The sequence below is a fragment of the Vombatus ursinus genome, unplaced genomic scaffold (assembly GCF_900497805.2).
Source record: "Vombatus ursinus unplaced genomic scaffold, bare-nosed wombat genome assembly UNPS02014812.1, whole genome shotgun sequence".
In the NCBI taxonomy this organism is placed as follows: domain Eukaryota; kingdom Metazoa; phylum Chordata; class Mammalia; order Diprotodontia; family Vombatidae; genus Vombatus; species Vombatus ursinus.
In genome coordinates this window covers 5,889,563-5,915,396 of record NW_020954590.1, presented here as the reverse complement: position 1 = coordinate 5,915,396, position 25,834 = coordinate 5,889,563, and the positions used below count along the sequence as shown (strand labels likewise).

Sequence of the window (25,834 nt, the reverse complement as noted above, 5' to 3'; positions counted from 1 at the left end):
TTCTGGTAGAAAGGTGAATTTTCGCTAGGAATTGAAGGAAACCAGGGAAACTGGGAGACAGAGATTAATTCCAAGAGGGAATTATTGGGACTAGCCAATGAAAATAACTGGGGCAGGAGAAGAAGTGTTTTGTTGGAGGAACAGCAAGGAGGCCAAAGGTCTTACCTTACTCTACCTTACCAAAGGGTAAGATGATCAGAGTAAAATGTAAGATGACTGGACAGGCAGGAAGAGGTTTTTTTTTTTTAAATTTAAAAATATTTTGTAAAAAAAAAAAGGTCTTTAAAAACCATCAGAGGGTTTTATATTTGAATCTGGAAGTAATGGGAAACCACTTAAGTTTTTGTCCTCTTAACAAGACGTCAGTGCAAATGTCCATATTCTCTGTGGTGAGTTGCTTATCAAATGTTATAAATAAAGACTTGCTGGACTCCATGACCATAGGCAAATCACTTAACCTCTCATTGCCTGCTGCAACTTTTTTGTTTTTGTTTTTTTGGTTAGGCAATGGGGTTGAGTGACTTACCCAGGGTCACACAGCTAGCAAGTGTTATGTGTCTGAGGTCGGATTTGAACTCAGGTCCTGGTGACTTCAGGGCCGGTGCTGCGCCACCTAACTGCACCCCCCTGCAACTTTTTAAGACAGTAAGATGCAGGGAGGTACTAATCTGACTTGATGGAGGGAATTTCTCATCTAGAAGTTTCCTATACCAATAGTGTCAAATTAAAAAAGAATCAGATCCCTACAGGTTACATATGAATTTAGAAACCCAACAATCAACATTATCTATGTTCTATTGTATTTTTATTAATTTTGCTAAACATTTCTCAATTACATTTTAATCTGGTTCTACCAGTCGTTTTGCCAGTTTTTTTTTCCAGGCTGCATCTGGCTGGGAGTTTGACACCTTTGTCATATTCCAATAAAATTGCGGATTCAGTTCCTAGCTCCATAAAATTCAACATAATGGGAATGAATGGTGAAAACTTGTAATTTATTAGAATCTGAGGGAAATTATTAGATTGACCTCTATATTTGCAAAATTTTTTATAGACATTTTATTAGTTACTTCTAACCACCTTATTGGGTAGATTTGTCTTGTTACTGCAAGATTTTAAGAAACTAAGGTTTAGAGAATGTACAAAGCTATTAAAAACCCACAGTAAGGACTTGAATTTTCAGTCCCAGATATTTTTCTGTTGTTCAGCCTTTTGAATTGTGTGGTTAACTTCTACCAACTCTTTGTTAAGGTGAGAAAGGGATGGCACACATTGCTGAAACCTAAGCCTAAAGTTAGTAAGGTTATTATTTATTTATTTTATTACCACCCTTGCTAGAACATCTAAAAAGTGGCAGAATGGACTGGTTTGGATATTGTTTCCTCTCTGTCTTACCCATTCACTAAAGAATTTCCTTACAGCTAATTGAATGGCCCTGAAGTGGTTAGCAAAAAATAAGTATGGAAGCTGAAACCCCACAAGCCAAATTCTGAATAATCAAAACTTAAGAGTTCATAAGGATATTCAATGTTTTATGAGAGACCACTAAAAATCCTACTAGTGGAAATCTGAAGTTGTTATTCCTGCACACCCCCTTATGAAAATATAGCTAACCGGAATAAAGAGTATTGAATAGGGCCCTTAAGGGAGAAAGAAGGGGCCTGAAGTCATTAATGCTGTCGTAGGAAACAGATTTTAAGAGGTAATAATGTGACCACTGTGGAACATGAAAGTTCCTGTTTGTTACGCAATGTGTACATTTCATTATTTACACGATTTCACTAGGTGATTGTGGAGTTGTGTACATAGCAAGTCCTGACTGTAGCACCGTCACAGCCTCTGAGAATAAAATGAAATATAATTATATTACTCATGTCTTTGTGCCAGGATTTTCCATGAAGAACATTTCCCTAAATCATGACCTATTTTCCATTTTAATTTATTTTTTAAAAGTCACTAAACTGTTTTTAACAATTCATGAAGTCTTTGGATATATTTTGTTTCAAAAATTTCTACTGTGCATATAAAAATGAAGTACCAGGTAATAAAAATCCTGAAGTGGGAAACAATTCGATTTAATAAATATTTTAAAAATGCCAACTATGTGCAAATTGCTTTTTATGCAGTTACAAAGCTCTCTTGTTTACCTTTTCCTCTCCTAGAGACAATGGGGATTTTGGTGAGTATCTGAGGGTAACCCTGTTCTATTTCTCTGACATACCAAAGAAAGGTTCAAAGCAGTTTCCCATGTAAGTATTAGACTATTCACTTATTTCCTCCCACCCTCCCTTTTCAGGGTTTATTTCTGAGAAGTAGGGGCTGGCTCTGCAGTCACAGGAACTGCATATAGATTCTGATTCTGTTACTATCTGTGTTATCTTGGGCTAGTCATTTAAACTTGCAGAGCCTAGCTCTGCAGGTTCTAGGAGGACTAGGTGACCCCTTAGGTCCCTTTCAGTTCAAGATCTATGATTCTATGATTGACATTTCTCCATTAGTCAATAAATATTTATTAAACACCTATTAATAAGTCACTGAGTTGCTACAGCACTTGTTAGCTGTTTTTAAGGTTGGACAGAAGTTTAATTGTTATAGGAGGTGTGTGTGGGGGGGAGAGTGAGCCAGGAATCTTTAGGGTGGGGGAAGAATTTCTAATAAAAAAAGAAGAAACCCCCCCCCTTAAGTATTAGAGTGTTCTTTCATTTCAGTCAGTACTGTACTATCACCCCCATGGGATGTTTCCTGATAATCTTTTCCACTCCCAGGGCAAAGAGACTTATTAAGACTTACCTCTTTTGGAATATGCTCCACCCCCAGTGAATTCATACTTCTCACTGTTTTTCTCGTCTAGCTTTATGGTTGTAAGTTATATAAAGTAGGACTTTAGACGCACACTCTCTCATTCTGCAAAACAAACCTCAGGGTCTTGCTGCTACACACATACACACGAACGCGTGCACACACATTCTAGAGTACTCAAACACAAGCACACACACACACACACACACACACACACACACGCACGCACACATTCAGAGAGCTTGGAAGTTCGTACTGCCTCCCTGGTCGCGGAGAACAACAGGCTTTCTAGAAAGTCAGTACCGCCAGCCAGGAGAGAGGAAGGTGCCGACAAAGCTTGTCCATGGCTGACTTGAGCTTCATTGAAGATTCTGAACCCTACACTGGGAAGGAGGAAGATGATGAAGAAGAGGAGGAGGAGGGTGTGGAGTGGGGTTACGAGGAAGGTAATAGAAAACCCGGCACAGAGTTGGGTTATCGTGGCTAGGAGCAAATCTCCTGACAAAAGTCCAGGCTATGGAGGTCCGGGCAGTGTTCACCCTCCGTGTGGGCTTGGGGTCTTTTAGGTAGGTGTGCGGGGTGGAGGTCGGTGGGGTTGGTGGCAGTGTCGAAGAGAGCAGGCACTGCGCAGCCCCGCAGCGCCTAGCGGGAACTGAAGGGTACGGAGAGACGAGGTGAGGAGCGCAGAGGCAGCCTCTCCAGCTCTGCTCCCTGGCTCTCTTGCTTGCTTGCGCTGAGAGCCTGCCCTTGGTCACTGGGAGAAGGCCCTGAGGGCACCGGTCCAGCTGGGAGGCCACTAGCTCCTTCCTGGAGTCCCTGCTCCCTTCCCAGAAGGGACCCACCTCGAACCCGTGGCCTGATTTTCTTTGTAGTTGCGACCTAATATAATTTTTGAGGATTTATTGTTGATAGAAAGTTTCTCTATCTTCGAGAAGAGCTTTTTATCTTTTACCCTTCTGATTTACTGAATTCTCCCCTCCTCCCCTCAAAAACAAAAACAAAAACAATTCACGATATTTTATTATTTGGCTATGCTCCCCCTCCCATTATCACTGTATAAACTTGATCTATATATATGTATGTGTATATAAATTTAACCAGGGAGGCACACAGAGACACACATTCTGTAGTTAGCCTAATTTACCTCATTAGCTGTTATTCTTTTTGAACTAAGTTCTCAAGTTTCTACTAGAAGAAGAAAGCATAGCTGATGAGGGGTATCTAATGACACATAATGTTAATGGAGCCTTATTTCATCAATGTCTAATTTAGACCAATTATCTTGACTTGACAGCCAGTGTGGCATCATGGATAAGGAGTCAGACTGGCCAAGGAGTCAGAAAGACCTGTGTTCAAATTCTTCCTCACATACATTCATTCAGGCTGTGTGACCCAAGGAAGTCACTTAACCTCTCTCTGCCACAGATGACTCTACAAGTATGAGTTGCTGATTTACATCCCTTTAAAAGTTAGAATTGTAAAAACTAACAAGAACCTAACAAAATTAATGGCTTCAGAGTTATTCAAAACAGTTTTGGAGCAATTTTTACTGGACATTTTGAATATGTTACATTAGTGAAATTTCACATTATATGATGCATTATGGTACAACCAGCTCTTTCTATATGTCAGTTTCAAACTGAAAGAGTCAGAGATGCAGGAAGGCTTTCTTAGAATTTAGTGCTCTAACTTTCTTTCTATATATTTAGGGCTACTAATATCATTTTGAATTAGTACTGATATATACAATGTTTCTATTCACATACTTATACAATGTATAATTATGTCAGTTTTAAAAAAGCATATAATGAATTTGTGTGTGATATATTTTTCACATTTGTACACATGGATACCACATATACATATATGTATTATATATAAACTCACGAATATCAGTTATCCTTTTCTATTTATCTCCACAAGTTTTTTTTTAACATTACACCTGCCATTCCATTTGTTCCACATTAAGCAGTATTGCTATTACTAGTGGTTTGTGATATTTTAGTACCTCTTGTCACTTTAAGATATTTTTGCCTTCTTTAAGTCACAAATCACATAATTATATCTATGTGGCAAAAATAAAAGTGTTATATTGTGCTATAAATAAATTAAATTTTTTTTGTTTAAAAATTAGTAGTTTGGGTAAGATGGAAACTTTGTACAGTAGCTTTGTCAGAGAATCAAACATTGCTTCAAAATCTAATGAAATGTATTTATCTTTCTTTTACCCATGTAGAGTTTCATGGCCATGAAACTTGTCCACAAAACAAGGATCTTATTGATGGAAGTGTCAGGGTCATAAACAGAAAACATTACTTTGACTTTTGTTTTATGCTTTTTATGTGTATAACCTACAAAAAATATCACTTTGTTTCAACTTGATTATTATTTATTTTGTTCTTAGGAGTTGAATGGGGCTTGGTATTTCCTGATGCTAATGGAGAATATCAGTCTCCTATCAATTTGAATTCAAGAGAAGCCAGATATGATCCCTCACTGCTGGATATCCGTCTGTCTCCAAATTATGTGGTGTGTCGTGATTGTGAAGTCACCAATGATGGACATACCATTCAGATTGTTCTCAAATCAAAATCAGGTATTTTTAAAAAATTCCATTTCCTCTGCTCTCATCCTCCAGTAAACCAAATTGTTGTTATTGTGACCTACAAAATAATAATGGAAAAGCTTCTATGATAATAAGGAGGCAAATAGAGTAACATTTCTATTTTTTCTGGAAATATACTAATTTATCTTATGCATTATATTTCCTTTTCCTCCACCCACCTCTGCAGTCGCAAAGCTTTGTCAAAGACTATTGTTTACACTAGGTGAAAAGTGTGTATGTGTATACACACATACATATACATATATACACACAAATATGCACATATTTACGCATATATATGTGTGTGTATATATATATATATAATATATATAGTTTTTATGGAATATTTTTAAAAGAGAGTCATTGGAATCACAAGATTATCAGATGATAGGTTTAGACCTGGGAGGGACCTTGGAGGACATATAATGCAACTTCCTGCTTTCATTGATGAGGAACGAACTCGAGGCTCAGAGAGAGATTAACTTGCCTAAAGTTTCACAAGGAATAAGCAGTACAGCTGGAATTTGAATCCAGCTAATCTAGCATCTTTCTACTATACCACACTCAGAATGATGTCAGGTAGGTTGTTATGTACTGTGCGATAAAACATTTCACTAGGTGGTGGTGCAACTTTATTTAATACATATGACAAAGGCTGTAGTTTGGAAAATTGTAGGGCCTCAGGAAAGAGTTACAAAATCCATACATTACCCTTAATTATCTCACCAGGCTAATTTTATTAGGAAATTGCTATATCTTCAATGTTAAGGCAGCTAGGTGGCATGGTGGATATAGGGCTGGGTCTGGAGTCAAGAAGACTCGTCTTCCTGAGTTCAAATCCAGCATCAATCACCTACTAGCTGTGTGACCCTGTTTGCCTCAGTTCCTCATCTGTAAAATGAGCCAGAGAAGGACGTGGGAAAACACTCCAATATCTCTACCAAGGAAACCTCAGATGGGTCCACAAAGAATAGGACATGATTGAACAACAGTTACAAAACCTTCCATGTTACACAGGAAGGCTAAATTAACACTCCTCATATGTAAAATGGAAGGATTGACTAGATGATCCCTGAATTTCCTCACCCTTGATTAAGACCATTGCCCAGTGCATGGCCAGGTTAAGTGACCTGTCCACACAGAGGTCACATAGACGGTATGTGTTAGAGATGGGACTTGAAGCCACATCTTTCTGCCTTTGAGTGTGGCGCTCTATTCACCACACAACACTGTGTTTCTCTTGCTTAGTATACTAAGAAAAGTTGGAACACACACACACACACACACACACACACACACACAGAACAGTTGATTTTTCCTGGAAAACACTTAAGGAAGGGTGAAAAATTAGAATATATTTGAATTACATAAGATGCCTGACAAGCAGTGCCTAAATGTGCTTAAATTAATTCAGAATCAATACATGCGATATTTCAAACTACAGATTCTTTAGATTTATCATTACCCAGTTCAAGCATTGATTTCTAACTATAGATTAGTCATTAATTATGGATGGTTTTGGACTTTAATCTAGAATTAATCTTCTTATGGAAGAATTGTAGATCCATGTTTTCTTTCATGCTTGTCCAAGTTTGGTCAAGGTATGTGCATTATACCCAATATAATATGGATTTTTGTGCTTGATAAACAAAAGATTATGTTTGATTACCTTGCTCATATCTCAGATGCAATTTTGAACTCAATCCATAATCCAGATTATTTTTCCTGTGGCAATAATAAGTATTTCAAGTTTACTAGAATGGGGTTGAATGCTAGTTTTTCTTGTGTGGAAAACATGTTTTAGGAAAAAAAAAACTTGAATATGCCCTGAATGCTGATATATTGCTGTTACTAGAATAAAGGTTGTGTTAAGACAGGGATCAATTAATTCTTTTGTTTCAAAAGTTATACCTGCTCATTGTCGTTCAGTTATTTCAATTGTGTCTTACTCTGTGACCTCATTTGAAGTTTTCTTGACAAAGACACCAGTGTTGTTTGCCGTTTCTTTTTCCAGATCATTTTACAGGTGAGGAAATTGAAGCAAACAGGGTTAAGTGAGTGGCCCAGGGTCACACAGCTAGTAAATCTTTGAGGCCAGATTTGAACTCAGGAATCTGAGTCTTCCTGCCTTCCAGGCCCAGCACTCTATCCATTGTGCCACCTAGCTGCCCCCAAAATTATGCCTTTATTGGCCAGTTTGATTCAACGTGTATTTGTTAAGTGCTATTTGTCTATACTAAATACAAAAAAAAATGATCTTCCCCCTCCAAAAAAAAAGGATTTGACACTGTCCCTGCTTTCAGGGAATCTACAAGCTCATAAAGGTGGTGGTGGTGGTGAATAGCAAAGATTGCACACTTGAAACAATATAAAATAAATGCAAAATATTATAAAATTAAATACTAAGTTGGAGGTCATAAAGGTCTTCCACTGCCAAGGAAAGGGATTTTGCTTTAAGTTGTGGGGAGTGGGGTGAGAAGAAAGGAGAAATTGTGGGTATATGCATGGAGGAAAGACAACTGGAGAGGGGAGAGGATGGCTTAGGTCTTAAGAGGAAGCATGGCTGAAGCTCTTAGCTAGAGTGGGCCACATGAGACACCCATCAATCAGGATTTTGGGGTGGGAGGTAGGAGGAACTCTGGAACTGAAAGGGTACAATTTTCTGGGGGCTAGGTTGCATAGTGGATAGAGCATAGGGTCCGGAGCCAGGAAGATCTGAGTTCAAATCCAGCCTCAGACACTTATTAGCTGTGTGACCCTGGAAAAGTCTGTTCTTTGAGTTCTTACTGAAAGACCTGGGGATATTTAGCCTGGAGTAGAAAAGAATTAGGGGCAGCTAGGTGGGACAGTGGATAGAGCATTTGGCTTGGAGTCAGGATTCAAATCCAAATGACAAACCATTCCAGTATTTTTGCCAAGAAAACCCCATGGACATTCAGACATGATTGAACAACAAAAGAGAAAAATTAGTGTATGGATGGTATTGCTAAGCTGGAAAATATCTGGAGGAAGATAGCTTTTTTCAAGTATTTGAAGTTGTTATATAGTTGGTCACTGCATTGATTAAATTCTTAATTCTTTCAGAGTTGTTCATTTTTACAATGTTGTTATAGAATAAATTGTTCATAGGTTTTTGTTTTTCTTTTTTCATGGGAGAGAAAATAAAAGCTTATTAATAGAAAATATTTTTTAAAATTTTATTTAATTTTTATTTTTCATAGTATTTTATTTTTATGATCATATGTAATGACACATTTTAACATCCATTTCAAAATTTTGAATTCTAAATTTTTGCCTTACCTCCCTCTCTTTCTCCTTCCCTAAGTTGGTAAGCAATTTGATATAGGTTATATATGTACAATCATGTAAAACATATTTCTCTATTAGTCATATTGTGAAAGAAGAAACAGACCAAAAGAAAAAAGAAACTATGAAAAAATAAAGAAAGTGAAAATATATGCTTCGATCTGTATTCAGACTCCATTAGTTCTTTCTCTGGATTTGAATAGCAGTTAGAAAAAGTAATTAAAAAAAAACTTGTTACATAGATAAGGGATTAGATTTGTTCTGTTTGGCTCCAGGGGAAGAACTAAGTAGAAGAAGAAAAGAAGGAGATTTAGGCTTATTTAAAGGAAGACTTCCTACATGGGAGATAATGGGTTTATCCCAACTAGCAGAATTCAATGGAGTCTGTGCAACCACTTGTTGGTGATGTAAGAGTCTTCATGTTCACATATGGGTTGGATCAGATCACCTCTGAGCTCCCTTTCAGATCTGGGATGCTGTTTTTCTCTAATGATTTCAGCTTTGGACATACTCAGTTTGAGGGAGTGGTAGGTATTCCAAGGACTGGTCTCCAAAAGCAGTTAGAGATATGGGACAGAAAATTTTTCAGCCCTCTAAATGAGAAGATAAAAGTGAGATTTGGAAGTCATTAAAGCTGTAGGAATAGATGAATTCACAAAAGAAGAGATCATAGGGCAAAGTAACAAGAGGTTAACTACTGAACCTTGTGGGATACCTAGAGTTAGGAGATTTAAGAAGAAAGTAGAGCCTCAGGGAAGTCAATGAAGACTGAGGTGGATAAATAGAAGGAAAATTAGGATTCTGCAGTTTTATGGTAATTGAGAGATAAAGATATTGCAAGAATGTGGAAATAGTTAATGTCAAGTACAGCAAGAGGGTCTAGAGCAGGGGTTCTTAACCTTTTTTATATCACAGACCCTTTTGGACATCTGGTGAAACCTAAAAAGCTCAGAATAATGTTTCTAAAAACATAAACTCAAATACAGAGAAAATAAAATAAAAGAAACAAATTATATTGAAATATAGTTATTAAAATATTTTTTAAAAAGTTCACAGACACCAGGTTAAGAACTACTGATCTAGAGAATGTAGAACATGAAGGCCTTTGAACTAATTAAGAACTGGTACTGAAGTAGAACTGATGGAAACCTTGGTGGGTTGGTGACAGTTCCCTCTCAGAATTTTTTATTTATTTATTTATTTTTAGGCAGTTGGGGTTAAGTGACTTGCCCAGGGTCACACAGCTAATAAGCGTCAAGTGTTTGGTCTGAGGCTGGATTTGAACTCAGGTCCTCTTGACTTCAGGGCTGGTGCTCTATCCACTGTGCCACCTAGCTGCCCCATTCATCTCAGAATTTTTGAAAGAGAAAAAGAATACCTGGTGTGGAATACATGAATCTGAGAGCTCAGGAGAGCAACTAAAGCTAGATTAAGTTGGTCTGGGAGTCAACTGTATATAGATGATAACTGAACTCATGAAACTTGATAAGATCACCAAAGATAGTATAGAATGGAAAGATAATAGAGCTTGGAATAGAACTTTGGGGTATACTTACAGTTAGGGGGCATGATCTGAATGGAGAACTATCAAAGAAGGAGGAGTAGTTGGACATGAAGGAGGTGAACCAGGAGAGAAAAGTTTCCCAAAAACCTAGAGAGGAGACAGGAGGATGATAGACTGAGTTTAATAAGAAAAAAAATTAAGTGGCATAAATATAAAATCTTACATTTAGATTAAAAAAAACTTTAAAAATATAAGAGGTAGGATATGTGATTGGTATCAATTTCTCTGGAAAATATCAGGGCATTTTAGTAGATGCAATCTCAGTTAAGAGTCAACAATGTGACCTAGCTGTCAAGAAAACCAATGTGACATTAAGCTGTATTGAGAGGTACAGTGCCAGGCCTGGAGAGGTTAAAGTCCGCCCTACTCTGTCCTACTCAGACTGTGGCCAGACTACTGTTTTCAGTTCTAGGACCACATTTGATGGAGAACATTGATTACTTGAAAACTATCTGTAGAGTACAACCTTGATGGTGAAGGGCCTTGAGATCATTGAAAGGAGCTTGGGGATATTTCGATTGGAAAAGAATAGACTTAGTAGGGGCGTATAGCTGCCTTCAAGGTAATTCATGGGGAAAGAATGGTTATAATTATTTTGCTTTCCTCAAGAGGGCAAAGTTAGGAGTAATGAGTGGAAGTTACACAGAGACCTTTAGGATTATATAAGGAAAAAACCTACTAACAGTTGGAATTGTTCTAAGTGAAATGGGATGCTTCAGAAGGTAGTAGGTTCCACCTCATTGGAGATCTACAAGCAAAGAAGAGACTATCCCGTTAGGAATATTCTGTGACATCCATGACAAATCGTTGAAAGTACCAATGTATTTCAAGGAGATTGAATGGTCTCAAGAGATATATTATCAAACTGATAATTTAGATGTAGGCCATTTATTTTTTCAGACTATTCCTTCTTATTTTCTCTACTTTTCAAATAATTTCCCCCTCTAGTTTTTATGGTTAAAAATATTAACCTCACATTTATGTAGCTCTTTGTTTGCAAATGACTTTCTCCAAAACAAGCCTCTGAGGAGAGAAGTGGAAGATTGTTATCTTAGTTTATAAAAAGTAATTTTTGAAAGTGCTTCTCTTTTTCTCTGCTTGCATTTTTCACCCTAAGGCAGCTGCCAGCCTTTCTTACTCTTTGTCTTGGTTCCACCCAGAAGTACTTATAGATCGTAGAATGCCTTACAAATCATCAGTGAAAGATTCCATTATTTTCAATACAGTTGTGGGTCATGGATTTATCTGAGCTGAATCATCTCAAAATCAGCAATCCTTGAGTGGCCTATATGATAACTTCCTTTAACTAGAATTTCTAATTAATTCAAATGCTTCGCTTCTTGACTGGGCTACATAAAAGATGATTCATAGTGTTTATTTTGACATTTGTAAAGTTTTTTAGAGTCTGAGCTCACTCTTAGACTGCTAGGAAATAATAAGATTTGTAGCCTTTCCAGGATATTTGGTATTAAAACAGGACAACATTTAGAGCATTTCAAAAGTGCAGAGAAGATTTTTAAATACTAGTGTAGAGAGTGCTTAAAGAAGCCTGTAAAGGAGTAATGGACCTGGGCAAGGAAGGTGAGGAGGGCTCTGATTTTACCTGTCCTCATTTTAGTAAAGTGAGTTGCAATGTTTAGCTGGGGCTCCTACTTTTCAAAGCAGGATATAATGAAATTGGCTAGTTCATAAATCTCATGCATTTTTAGGTGCAATATATTTAATGTTAGTTTTGAAAAGTTGTTTAATAGCTTTATTAATTATACATCTTTGGGGCTAGGGAGCATGAATTTTGTAGATTGATGCTAAAGAAGATAGTAATTGTCATTTGTGCAAAGAACTCTAGGTTAAAAAAAACAGTGCTCTATTAATATCTAAACATTTAGTTTTATCATTAAACTAGGTTGCCTCAGAAGAAATGAACTCAGACTGCCTAATCAATACCAAATTAACAATTTTTAAATGTTAGGTGTTATCCTTGTGAAGAATGTGTTCCCTCCACCCCAATAATATACTTGAGGAAGCTATAACTTCCTCAAGGACTTAATCTATAAACTAATAATGTAATAGAGGTATTGAGTCTGCCCAAATCAAATCATCTCAATAAATAATTATTGAATGCAAAGAAGTGTATAGGTCTGGTCTCTGACTTCAAAGGGCTTGCAATATAGTTGGGAAGTAAGATATAAGAATGAGAAAAAAGTAAGTACATAGGAAGAGAATGAAATAAAAGCCCAAGATATTTAATGAACATTTATTGAGTGCCTATGTGAGCCAGACACTGTGCTAGGCATTTGAAATACAAACACAAAAATGAAACAGCTTTTGCCCTCACAACAATAGAAGATTTTGTATGTGATTGGATGATGAATGAAGAATGTAGATAATAAGTGTGCTAGGAATTTGAAGGTACATCATTTCTGGATAGAGAGCCCAGGGAAGGCATTATGGAGAAATCAGGAATTTATCTGGGTTTTGAAAGATGAACAGATGGAAAGATTAAGGAAGGACCTTATAGGTGGTTGAAATGGTGGAAGCCAAAGCAGGAATGTAGGAAAGCAAAAGACAAGTTCAGGGGATAGTAAGTAGTTTAATGTGAAGGAGAAGGGTGGGTAATATGTAGGAAATGTAAATTTAGGACTGCTTCAGAGATCTTTCATTGCCATACTATGTAATTTCTTAAAGGCAAGTCTCAGCAATCTAGTATAGGCAAGCCAGTTGGTCTTAGGATTATTGATAGGTGTTCATGTTGAAATTTTAAGAAGAGAAGCTATCCCAAGGTTTTATTTATCCATTTAGAGTATATGATGATAATAGATTATACGAACAGGCAGCTCTTCCAAAATACTGCTCTGTATTTCTTTTAGACTCCATTAAGCCAGGGTTTTACTCTTTCCAGATTTTTATGACTTTGGAGAAATCTACATGTTATGGGACTTTTCTGAGCTGTCAATTTCATTTTCTGACTTTCCTGGAGAGCTCCAGAAGTGCAACCAGTATAGGCTTCGATTGATTCCCTTTACTTCTAGTCATTGCTTCCATTCTCCACTCTGACTAGTACAAATGCCTGGACAAGTACACTGCTTAATTTTTCTGTTGCACACACCAATCACTGTCCTCCAAGGATCTTAATTTTCTTCATGTGCCACAGGATGAAATTGTGCATTTATAAATGGACATAAAATTGAAATTGATTTTATCGCTGTAAAGTGATATAAAGAGGAACTTAAAGGCAAAAATAAAAAAAATATAGATTTTTAGGTGTGCATACTTTGATTTTCAAGTAGCAAAATAGAGTGAAGCTCTCTTAAGGTTATATATTTCATCTGACTACTAGACAAACCTATTAAGGGTAATGAATTTTTTAAATGCACTATTTGTACAGAAGGAAGTGCTAATCAGGATAGGTCATTATGCCCTTTACTTGTAACTTATTATAGAAACCTTAATTAGAAACTTTAACTTCTGGGTATTTTGTAATTCTCTGCACTAATTTTAGGGTCAGGAATCTTTTCTTCCCATAAATACGTGACATACAGTGTGACTCAGCAGTTTTACTTAAATTTAAAGGTGGTGCCAGCAAGTGAGTTCTTACTCCTTTTCACAGAAGATGCGATTATGGCCTGTTAATTCACATTAGCACATAGGATTAGATTTTTATTTAGTATATGGTAACATTTTAAAAGGGCAGCTAGGTGGCACAGTAGATAGAGTGCTGGGCCTGGGGTCAGAATGACCTAAGTTCAAATCTATCCTCAGATACTTACTAACTATGTTACCCTGAGGAAGTCATTTAACTCTGTTTGCTGTAGTTTTCAAATCTGTAAAATGAGCTGGAGAAGGAAATGGCAAACCACTCTAGCGTCTTTGCCAAGAAAATCCAAATGGGGTCACAAAGAGTTAGACATGACTGAAAATTATTAAACAACAATAATAACAGCAAACATTTTTAAAAATAGATGTCATCGCATTATTTTCTAATTTTTTCTATAATTCAATTACAAATATTGATTAATGCTTACTAAATATTAAACACCATGCTATGTGCTATGGGGGACATAAGGAAGAGAAAAATACGGTCCTTGCCCTTATGCAATCTCTTAGGGAAGATACAAACTTTGTATTATACAGCTTTAATACAAGGCATGATGTTGAAGTACAGTCAGAAGAATGAATATGAAGACATATTAGTTGAAAAGATTGTGGGATCACTTTTGCCTAGCAGAGTGGTAAAATAATCCTGCCCAATTTTTGAGGGAGAGTGTGAGCATGTTGATATTTCTATTTGCTAAAAAAGTTTTTGTTTGTACATTGCAAAAAGTACATAATCCTGAACATCCATTCTAGTATGGAAGGAGCTCAAACTTGGCCAATGACTTGGCACCTTGACGTAAGTGAAGTGAATGTGGATACAGCTAAAAACAACAACAACAACAAAAACAAGAAACAGTATCTAATTTTCACTGTCCTTAAGATGTGATTGTCAGCTCAACTCTACTATCAATGACTGGAAAATTAGGTATAGTACCATCTGGGGGCATAGTGAAGAGCTATACAGTGAATTTGTTTGGGATGGTAGAGAATGTTGTGATGAGGAGGGTTGGTTGCTTGGTTCACAGAAGCCTAGGAATGCAGGCTACAGGTCTTGAGTCTCATACTGTGTAAGAAGAGGAGATGATTTCATTACCAAGGCAAAACAGACCAAGAATTGAGAGGATAGGGGAAGATTGGAGAAAGCATAGTTTCTAGGGTCAGGGCAAGGAGATATCTAGAGAAATTTAAGATTCTAATCTCAATAACTCTTGGGAACCATATAAGGAAGAGCCTTTCTCTGTCTCTGTCTCTGTCTATCTCTCTTTGTGTCTTTGTCTCTGTATCTCTTTTTCTGTAGCTCAGTGGCACAGTGGTTAGAGTGCTGGACCTAGAGTCAGGAAGACCTAAGTTCAATTCCTAACTCAGACACTTATTAGCTATGTTATCTTGGTAGAGTCTTTCAACGTCTCTCTGTTTGCCTCAGTAAAATGGGGATCATACCTCTCAGGGTTTTTATGAGGATTAAATGAGATAATATTTATAAAGTACTTAGTGCTGTGGCTAGCACACAGTAGGTACTTAATAAATGCTTGTTCCCTTTCCACCCTTTCTCTGTTCTCTCTGCCAATTCAGGTTCTTGCTGGTTAGGCAGGAGAAATCAAATCAGAGTTGGCCAATGTCCTTTACTTGCTAATAACTAAGAATAAGATAGAAGAATTGCCTTGAGGGATGTGTAACAGTTGGTAGATAGTTTGAGGAGGGCATTCATTGCAGGTAGAGGGACAGTGTAATTATTTGGAACTTTGTGACACATTTAAGGAGTAGGAAATATTGAATTTGTTTAGGGTGCAGAATACATAAATAGTGGTACATAAGGCAGCAAAAGTAGTTTGGAAACAAGTTTTGGAGCTCTGGAATGCCAGGTGAGAATGTTTGGTTAATGTAGTTGCATTAAAAATTTTTGATCAGAGAGCAGCTAGGTGGCTCAGTGGATAGAGCACTGGCCCTGAGTTCAGGAGGACCTGAGTTCAAACCCAGCTTCAGACACATAACACTTATTAGCTCTGTGACCCTGGACAAGACACTTAACCCTATTGCCTAGCCAAAAAAAATTTTTTTTTTATCAAAAGGAGGTATAATTAGCACTATGCTTTAGGGAGACTACTTTAGGTAGCAGTGGATGCTCTTCCCCCTCACCTGTGCCTCTTGAAATCTCTGGTTTCTTTTAAACTCAGCTCAGGCTCCACCTTCCACATGAAATCTTACCTGCCACACTCATCTGCTAGTGCTCTCCCACCCCAAACTACCTCATATTTATTTTATACATGTTCTGAATGGAGTTGAGTGATTATATATACTTGTATTTCTTTTGTATATACATACATACACATATATACATATATGTATGTACATATCTGTCATTTTTCCCATTAGAATGTAAACTAGGTACTAGGATAGGTAGTATTTTCAATTTTAACTTTGTGTCCATAACACTTAGCACTGTGCCTGACATAGAATAGGTTCTTAATAAATGATTATTGGTTGATTGATTAATTGATTACTGGAAAAATTTCAATGGAGACTGAGTACAGATCAGAGAAACCTCAGATTGGGAAGGAACCTCAGAGGAAATAGATTCTAACCTGTTTCTGAACCAGAAACCCTTCTACAGCATCCCTGATAAATGACCATCAGCTTCCATTTGAAGGCCTCCAATAAAGTGAACCCACTACTTCTTGAGGCAGTCTCTTTCACTTTTAGACAGCTTTAATTAGTAAGAAGATTTCTCTTACATCAAGCCAAAATCTGCCTTTCTATAACTTTTAAAAAATGATCTTATTTTTCCCCAATTGCATGTAAAAATAATTTTTAACATTCATTGTTTTTTTTTTAAATTTAGAGTTCCAAACTTTATTCCTTCCTCCCTCCCCTCCCCTTCCCTGAGACAGTAAGCAATCTGATATAGGTTGTACATTTACAATCAAGTAAAAACCTTTCTAATCATTTTATGGAAGAAAACTCAAACTAAAAAGAAAGTAAAAAAAGGAAGGAAGGAAGGAAAGAAGTGAAAAATAATATGCATATTTTGATATTCAGATACATCAGTTCTTTATCTGGAGGTAGTATTTTTCATCATGAGTCTTTTGGGATTGTCTTGGATCACATATTACTGAGAATAGCTAAGTCAGTTGTTTATCATACAATATTTCTGTTATTGTGTACAATGTTCTGGTTCTGCTCACTTCATGCTATTATCAGTTCATGTATGTCTTTCCAAGTTTTTCTGAAATCATCCTGCTCATCATACTTCCTACAGCTTTTACCTTGTCCTGCTTCTTCCCTCCAGAACCATGCAATACAAATGTAATCCCTCTGCCATATGACAACTTATCAAAGCTTTGGATAAAGTAAAAAATAGCATGCTTATTAAATTTGCACATTACACAAATTTAAGAAGTATAGCAAACATGTTGAATGATAGAGTATGGATCCCATAAGATCTCTACAAGCTAGAAAATTTAACTTGATATAATATGAATATCAGTAGGGATAAAAATATAGTTTAATGTAGGTTCAAAAAATCAACTTAAAAACTATAAAATGGGCAGGTATGCCTAGAAAGCAATACAACTGAAAAAGTCTTTTTAAGCTCCAGCTACTACTTGGATGGAAGTAGTATACCCTGTTTTTAAAAAGCTCATTATTATAGCAGTTCACTTAGGCATATCACTTATCCACAAGCAAGGAAGTAGTTTAGCAAATTGGATGGGCTAAAAAAAATCATCATCAAACATTTATTTTATTTTATGTCAGGAACATAAGATATTCTTCATAAATTTGGAAACTGTAAATTTCACAGTACATATTTAAAATGACTACTCATTTATATAAATAAATTGATTTTAAATTACAAAAAAATAAAATATACAATTAGGCGCTGGCTGCATTATTTCAAAAGCATAGAACCTTTTTTTTTAAATAATTAACCTTTATGCAATCTTTAGACGTAAAAGCAAAACTAGTTTAGCTTAGCTACTAAGCTAGAACTATGCATTTTACAAGCTTATCCTTAGATAGGTTGTATCTACGTGGGACAAAAGTCCTACCTAATGTATTTTATAGAAATTTTTCTGTAAGTTCAAAATAAATCAATTATGTGATGGCCATTAATAATAAAGAAAAAACAAACAAAAATGATTACAACTTAATGTTGCATTAAGTATTTGGGACTGCTGTATTCTGCCCTGTTAAGACCACATCTGGTATATTATGTTCAGTGGTACACGCCACATTTTAAGGAATAAACTAAAGAGAGTCCAGAGGAGAGTCATCAAGGTGAAGGACTTTGAGACAATATCAGATTCGGATTGTTTGCAGGAAGTTGGGGTCTTCAGCATGGAGAAGAGAATATTGAGGGGAAACATGATAGCTGTGTTCAAATATCTGAAGAACTTCCATGTGGAAGGAGAATTAGATTTGTTCTTTTTGGTGCTAGAGGACACAATTAGGAGCAACAAGTAGTAATAGTTGCAAAGTTTATCAAGAGATGGAAAATCTTCTTAATAATTACACTACCCACAAGTGGAATGGGTTGCCTTGAGAGGTATTGGGGTCACCTTCATTAGAGGTTTTCAGGCAAAGACCTTTGTAGGCTATAGAGGGGAGTTTGTTTAGATATAGGCTGGACTAGAGGACTTTTGAAGTCCCTCCAAGGTTCTGTTCTTCTGAGTACATAACGAGCTAAGCCCTTCAAAAATTTAAAAATAACCATTCTTTTGGGCAAATACCTTCAGGTCCTCCAGTTGATCCTTAGATGCCATATTTTTCAGCCTCCTAACCATCATTTAGCCTTTTTCGGGACATGCTCCAGTTTTTTTAAAGACTTGAGGCAGGGGAATAAGTTAGGAGACTATTTTATTAATCTATGCATGAGTCAGTATGGTATGTTATGGGTTTCAAGATAGTTCACTAACATTTTGTGGAACATAATGACATCATAACTAATAAATCAGATTGATGATTATCCTCTCTTCCCATTCTCTCTTAATGCAGTAACTTGCCTTGGGCTTCACTAAGAAAATTACATTCATTGTGAGCTCCCTCTTTCTTCCTATTCTGTATTTCAAAACCCTTTGCCATCATTCTTTTTTTCTCTGCTCCAGTTTCTGATAAAGAAGTGAATTTTTGCCATGCTACTTGGGTCAACTCCACTATTTGTCCTCTTGATTTATCAACTAAACAAATTAAATTCATAAATTAAAATTTTAAATCAATTTAAAAATTAAAAAAAATTAAATAAATAAGCAGGCTAGAAGATGCAGTTACAAAAATGAAAATGAAGGGGCAGCTACATGGCGCAGTGGATAGAGCCCCTGTCTTGGAGTCAGGAGGACCTGAGTTCAAATCTGGCCTCGGACACATAACACTTACTAGCTGTGTGACCCTGGGCAAGTCACTTAACCCCAATTGCCTCACCTAAAAAAAATGAAAATGAAACTGTTGCTCCCCTCAAGGTTACATTCTATTGGGGCAACATCATGGGATGATAGGATCATAGAACTAGATCAAGAAGGAATCTCAGAGACCATCTTGTTCAACCTCCTTATTTTACATATGAACAAATTGAGACCCAGCGAACTTAATTTGTTCAAGGTCACACAGCTAGCAAGTATCAGAAGTAGAATTTGAACTCTTTGAATCTAGAGGTCATTATATTTCCACTGTGTCACTATATATAGTAAAAACAAAGTAATTTTGGAGGAGAGAGGACCTGCCTTAGGTCAGGTATATATTAGCCCCAATGAAAGTTCTAGATTTGGAAACTTATGTCAATGAGACTAACAATAATGAAAGCAGCAATAATAATGATAAACTTTGTTGTTGTTGTTGTTTTGTTTTGTTTTGTTTTGTTTTTTACTAAATATAAACAAACACTAAGAAAAGATATATAAAGATGTTCATAAAATATACAGGTGCAGCTCTTCAGGTCTCAGGTCACTAGATTCTTTCAGGACAATATGAACAAAATAAGAACAATAACCCATATGGTAATAAAGTTTGTCAAATTCAAAGAACAAGGGAACTGCTCTCCTTTATTGATACCATTTTATGCAAGACTATCCCTCAAAGTGGGCCTTCCCTTATTCTCTTGCATATCTGTTCCAGGCCTTCATAACTGAAAGCTTCATACATATGCTTAATTGTTAAGCCAAATAAAGTAATCAGCCATGAGGGCCCAAGGCCATGGTCAAAAACAAATAGCCTAAGGCTGGGTGACTAGAATATAGAAAGGTTAGCCAAGAATTTATGAGGAGGTGGCATTTGAGTGAATTTTGAAAGGAGCTCCAGGGATTTGAAGAGGTGAACATAAGGAAAGGGTGCATTATAATCACAGGGACAAAATCATGGAGATTTGAGATGAATATTCAGTAAGTCAGTCATGTGCCAGGCACTGTGCTAGTCACTGGGGAAACAAAGAAATGTACAAGAATGTTGTATATACAGAATAGCAAGAGATTGAATGACTATTTGTTGGGAGGATTACAACTGTTCAGGTACAGGTTGGGCTAGATGACTTTTGAAGTTCCTTCCAACTCTGAGATTCAATGAAATAATCATTCAGAACAATCACATAAAACATATTGTCAAATGAATGAGACAGAGGATCACTTGACTGTTAGTCTATCAACCCATTCACACTAGAGAAATGAAGCATTTACCTAGTAACATAAAATGTTGGATTTAGTTTTCTTTTTCTTTCTTTCTTTCTTTCTTTCTTGTTTTTTTTGTGGCTTGGTAGAGCTATTAGATGTGAGTGTGATTTAATTCCTCCAGTGAAATTAGAAAATATTATTGAGGCTGGTGCCCTTCCACATCTCTACTTGATCTAGCTCAGGCAATATTTAGCCTCCATGGTCTCCCCTTTGGATTCCTCTTTCCTTCTTCTTGTTTCCTAATGGGTCTTCCTCTGACTTAAAGAATACCTCATTGCCAATTAAAATCTATGTGCTATCTTTCTTCTGGTTTTGGATTTTAACTCTTATCTTTAATTATGGAATAAAAGACTGCTGTCTGGTAAGGGAATCCAAAGTGTAAGTGGCAATTAAGAGATTTATTTTTTGGGGGCAGAAGATCCCTCTTATGGGGCCCCTGAAATCTTATTAATAGGCAGCAGCCTTAGGTCAGTTTCTTCCTCCTCCTCCTCTTCCTCCTCCTCCTCCTTCTCTTCCTCCTTCATCTCCTCTTTCTCCTTCATCTCCTTTTACTTCTCTTCCTCCTCTTTCTCCTTCTCCTCCCTCTCCTCCTTCCTATTCTCTTCCTCCTCCTCCTCTTCCTTCTCCTCCTCCTTCTCTTCCTCTTCCTCCTCCTCCTCTTCCTCCTCCTCCTCTTCCTCCTCCTCTTCTTCCTCCTCCTTCATCTCCTCCTTCTCCTTCCCATTCTCCTTCTCCTCTTCCTCCTTCATCTCCTCCTTCTCCTTCTCCTCCCTTTCCTTCTCCTTCCCATTCTCCTCCTCCTCTTCCTCCTTCTTTTTAAACTGTTAAAATTTTTTAAAAATTGCAATTTAACAAAAAACAAATAAAATGAGAATTTCCACATATAATAGAACAGGAGGGAATTGTATCTGAAACTGAGAATCTCTATTGTGTAGAGATTGTTTTTCTTTGTAAGTATATAATAAGTTCAACGTGTAACTTTCAAAGCTGTCCTTTTTGTCTGTGATTCCTTTGGTTAACCTTTCTTTCAATCCCCTCCAGAGGGGTCATAGTGAACTGACCTGTATCTGGACCATCAATACCTCTCTGAATATTTGTATAGTGGAGGATTGGAAAAAATCCCATCTTTTCTTCATTCCATTTTCTCCAGGCACAATGTAGCGAATGTGACTTTAGCCCTCATGTTTTCCCTTACATAGCAACCATGCTGTGTTACCCAGGGAGAGTTTTTATTGCCTTGCTTTAAAGATGTGCATACATGCTCTTCTCTTACTACCTAGTCAGAATTCAACAAATGGTTGCCTTGATAGCATCCTCCAGCTCCTTAAGTATAAGCTGAGCAGACTAAAGAACAGTTTGAAAGGAACTGTTCCTTGTCTTCTCCCAAACTCGGATGGAAGAATTGAGTTCACTCTCTATATAATGTTTTGTTTTCTTTAAGGTTAAGTCTTGAGAGCTGTGTGATTAACAAGGGAGTATGGGACAATGGTAGAATACTTTTAAAATCTGAATATCTAAAATCAGAAACTCCTCAAATACACGGAAGTGAGATGTTTACAAAGAGTGTATAGAATGATTTGATTTTATACTAAGCTTCTGAATGCCTGGAAATACTTTCTATCTTTGTAGCTTAATTCATTTAATACTTTTTATAGTATTGATAATACTAGGAACTGTCCTTATTGATAATGAGGAATAAGGGAATCCCAGTTCTCAAATTCAAACTTGAGAATTCATGAATTTTTGTCACAAACTGACTAAATGACATTTCATTTTGTTTAATTTTTGATTCTTATACTGCCATCTTAAAATCATATAATGTTATAAGGCCTTGACAATGACATTGGGCACCATGCCATCATTTCTTTCTGTCAGTGTTTTTCTGAGCTGAAGTTGTAGCTAGATTAAGTCCTCAGGACCATTTATCCCCAAAATAAACAACCTGCATTTCTAACTTCTCCAGGTACAAAGGGTAATGAATTGGTATCACATTATTATGTATTTACCTGAAAAGGTCAAGGTCTTTTTCACAACCATAGTAAAGAACATTCTGCTGGTATATTGATTTTTCAAAATACTATATACATCAAAAATCTTTCCTTTGAGAATTATAGTTAGAGCTAGTCACTGTTACTGAGTGGCAAGAATTAGTTTTTTTTGTCAAAGTAGGTCTCTTATTCTTTAGTTCCAGGGTCAGCAAGGTGAACTCTGACATAATAAAAATAAGGATTGGAATTCTTTAAGCTTTTCAAAGTGCTTTACATATATTACCTCATTTGATCCTCACAACAAAACTGAACCTGAAGCCAAGAGAGATTGATTTGTCACACAGATTGTAGCACATGCCTGAGTCAGGATTCAAACTCAGGTCTTCCTGACTCCAAGTCCCACACTCTATGTGAAGCCTAGCTGCTTGTAATCAAGAGATTCTTGTCATCTTCAAAGAATAAGTTGTATCACATATTTCTCAGATGTTACAAATTTAGAATTGGGTTGATACAGAAAAAAGGGAGCTTTAATTAATAAACACTTCTATTGATGAAGTTAGATGGATAATTTGTAATGAATTTAGAATTGTTCTATTGTATTAGGCCTAATGAAGGGCAGCTAGGTGGTTCAGTGGATAGAGCACTGGGCTTGGAATCAGAAAGACTCAATTTTCATGAGGTCAAATTCCATTTCAGACATTTACTAGCTTTGTGACCTTGGGCAAGTCACTTAACCCTGTTTGCCTCAGTTGCTCATCTGTAAAATGAGCTGGAGAAGGAAATGGCAAACCACTCCAGTATCTCTGCCAAGAAAATTCCCAAAATGGACATCACTGAAGTGACTGAACGAAAAATTAGACCAAATGAAGAAGCAGCATGAAATAGTGGATCCAGCGCCAGTTTCAGGTCCAGAAAGACCTAGGTTCAAGTTCTGCCACTGACACATCTTGGATGAGTGACCATCTTCAAGTTACTTTATTGCTCAATGCCTTAGTAAACTCTCTTAAGGCAGAATAGTTCCTAATCTGAGTATGGCATATGATCTTAATTTCAGTAAGAAAATGAAAGGTATAAGGAGGACAGATGATAAATTGTGTATGACATTTTTATTTAAATGAAAGATGTCAAAAAGCTTCTCATTTAATATTTTATGGAAATTTGTATAATTATCTTTCAAAGTCTGTCTCTCTATCCATCCTCCTATCTATCTACTTATCTATCCATCTACCTCCTTCCAAATATATATTGCTATAGAGATGAAGGTTACATTTTACATTATATTTATATTTAGGTTATTAGGATTTTAAATTAGTTGTTTTATTTTGAAGAAATCCATAGTATGTACTTAGTTCAAAAGAATTGTCTTTTTCTTTTTAAAATTTTCATTTTTATTATCAAATTAAACTCTAAAACAACAGCATTTCTATATACCCAGCAAAAGATAAAAAGAAGACTGTACATAAAACTGAATCTTCATTTCATATTGCTTGTTTTTTTTAAGTAATATAATAATTTCACACTTTTTTTTTTTAGAACTATCCTGCTTTGCTGACTTCTGAATTTTTCATTTAAAAAAATGTTTAAATGGCCCTGGATTTTTTTATTTACATCATTCTTTCCAATTTTCCTCTCTTCCCTACCTTCTCCCAATTAAAAATTGAGAAGAGAAAAAAGAATCCAATGTTAAAAAAAAGTCATGCCATGTCCAAAAATGTATGTCTTTTCATACTTTTTGTCTATCTCCAGTCTCTGTCAAGAGATTGATAACATACTTCATTATAGGTCCTCTGAAGATATGGTTGATCATTGCATTGAACAGAGTTGTTAGGTTTTTCAAAGTCATTTTTCTTCACAGTGTTGTCCTTGTATAGACTCTTCTTCTTACTCTGCCTACTTCACTCTGTATCAGTTGCTACTATCCAGATTCTCTAAAGTCATCTGTTATTCTTTATAGTGCAATTCTATTCCACTACATTTACATACCACAATTTGTTCAGAACTTTCCCACTGATGGGCACCTCCTAGAGTGCTACTTCCTTGCTTTTCTTTTTTTTTCTTTCTTTTAATCTGCCTTTCAGGGACAAAGGACTTGTTTTGCTTTCAGGCTATTTCCTTTCCCTGGTATTATCCTTCCTCTTAACTCCTGACCCCTACCCCCATCCCCTCCACCCTAAGGCCACCCACCCATCCCTGCTTGTTTCCTGTTGAGCTCTTACGTATTTGTACAACAACTTGTCTGTGTTCAATTCTTTGCCCATTTCAGATAAAAGTGAAGTTCATCTAGTGCCTGTTCTCCCTACCCCTTCCCCCAGGTGTATTAAGCATACTTAAATATTTTACTTTGACTAAGAATCATAAGTCTAGAGTTGGAAAGGAACTTAAAATAGTTCATTTTATAGATGTGGAAACTGAGGCCCAAAGAATTTAATGACATATCCAAGGTTACAAAAGTAGTTAGTGACAGAAAGGGGTTTGAAATTCAGGACTTGGTACTTCAAGTTCAGTGTTCTTTCCTCTGTTGCCAGCCTTGAGTCTTGTTAGATAGAGAGGTAGATAAATTATTTATTAACTATTCACTATATGCCAGGCCCTATGCTAAGTGCTGGGGATACAAATATAACCTGGCAAATTTCTTGCTCTCAAGGAACTTACATTCTACTAGGGGAAGACAACACATAAAGGGAGCTGGAAGGTAGGGAGCGCATGGTGTGGAGAGAGGGGAAGTGATTGGAGGCCTGAACCTTGAAAAGACAGGGCAGGGGCTCACCTATTTGAGTTGAGGGAACCAGGGATGAAGTCATTATCACTGGTAGGGCAGGTTGGAGGAGGCTTGTTTTTTTTTTTTAATTAGTTTATTTTGAATTATCAACAATCACTTCCATAAGCTTTTGAGTTTTAAATTTTTCTCCGCCTCCTTTCCCACCTTCCTCCCCAAGATGGCCAGCAATCCGATATAGGTTATACATATACATACCTATTAAACATATTTTCACATTAGTGATGTTGTAAGTAAGAATTAGAACCAGTAGGAGGAACCACAAGAAAGAGGAAACAAAACATAACAGAAGAAAAAATAGCAAATAGTATGCCTTGATCTGCATTCAAACTCCATAGTTCTTTCTTTGGATGTGGATAGCATTTTCTATCATGAGGCCTTTGGAGATGTCTTAGATCCTTGTATTGCTGGGAAGGGTTAAGTTTATCAATATTAGTCATCACACAATGTGGCTGTTACAGTGTACAATGTTCTCCTGGTTCTGCTCACTTCACTCAGCATCAGACCACACAAGTCTTTCCAGGTTTTTCCAAAGTCAGCCTGTTCATC

The 25,834-nt window shown here is 36.5% G+C and overlaps 1 protein-coding gene across 2 annotated transcripts in view; it reads left to right on the top strand.

Annotated features, from left to right (window-relative positions):
* The window catches only part of LOC114054257 (carbonic anhydrase-related protein), a 183,067-nt gene that overhangs the window by 29,548 nt on the left and 127,685 nt on the right, over nucleotides 1-25,834 (top strand). Inside the window, exons 1-2 of one of the 2 annotated variants that reach the window (XM_027877437.1) lie at nucleotides 2,859-3,245; nucleotides 5,204-5,395. In XM_027877437.1, coding sequence (XP_027733238.1) covers nucleotides 3,143-3,245; nucleotides 5,204-5,395 — 295 coding nt within the window. In that variant the 5' untranslated portion in view covers nucleotides 2,859-3,142. Of the gene's footprint in view, nucleotides 1-2,858; nucleotides 3,246-5,203; nucleotides 5,396-25,834 lie in introns of those variants that run through there. The other variant, XM_027877438.1, reaches the window with a different exon arrangement.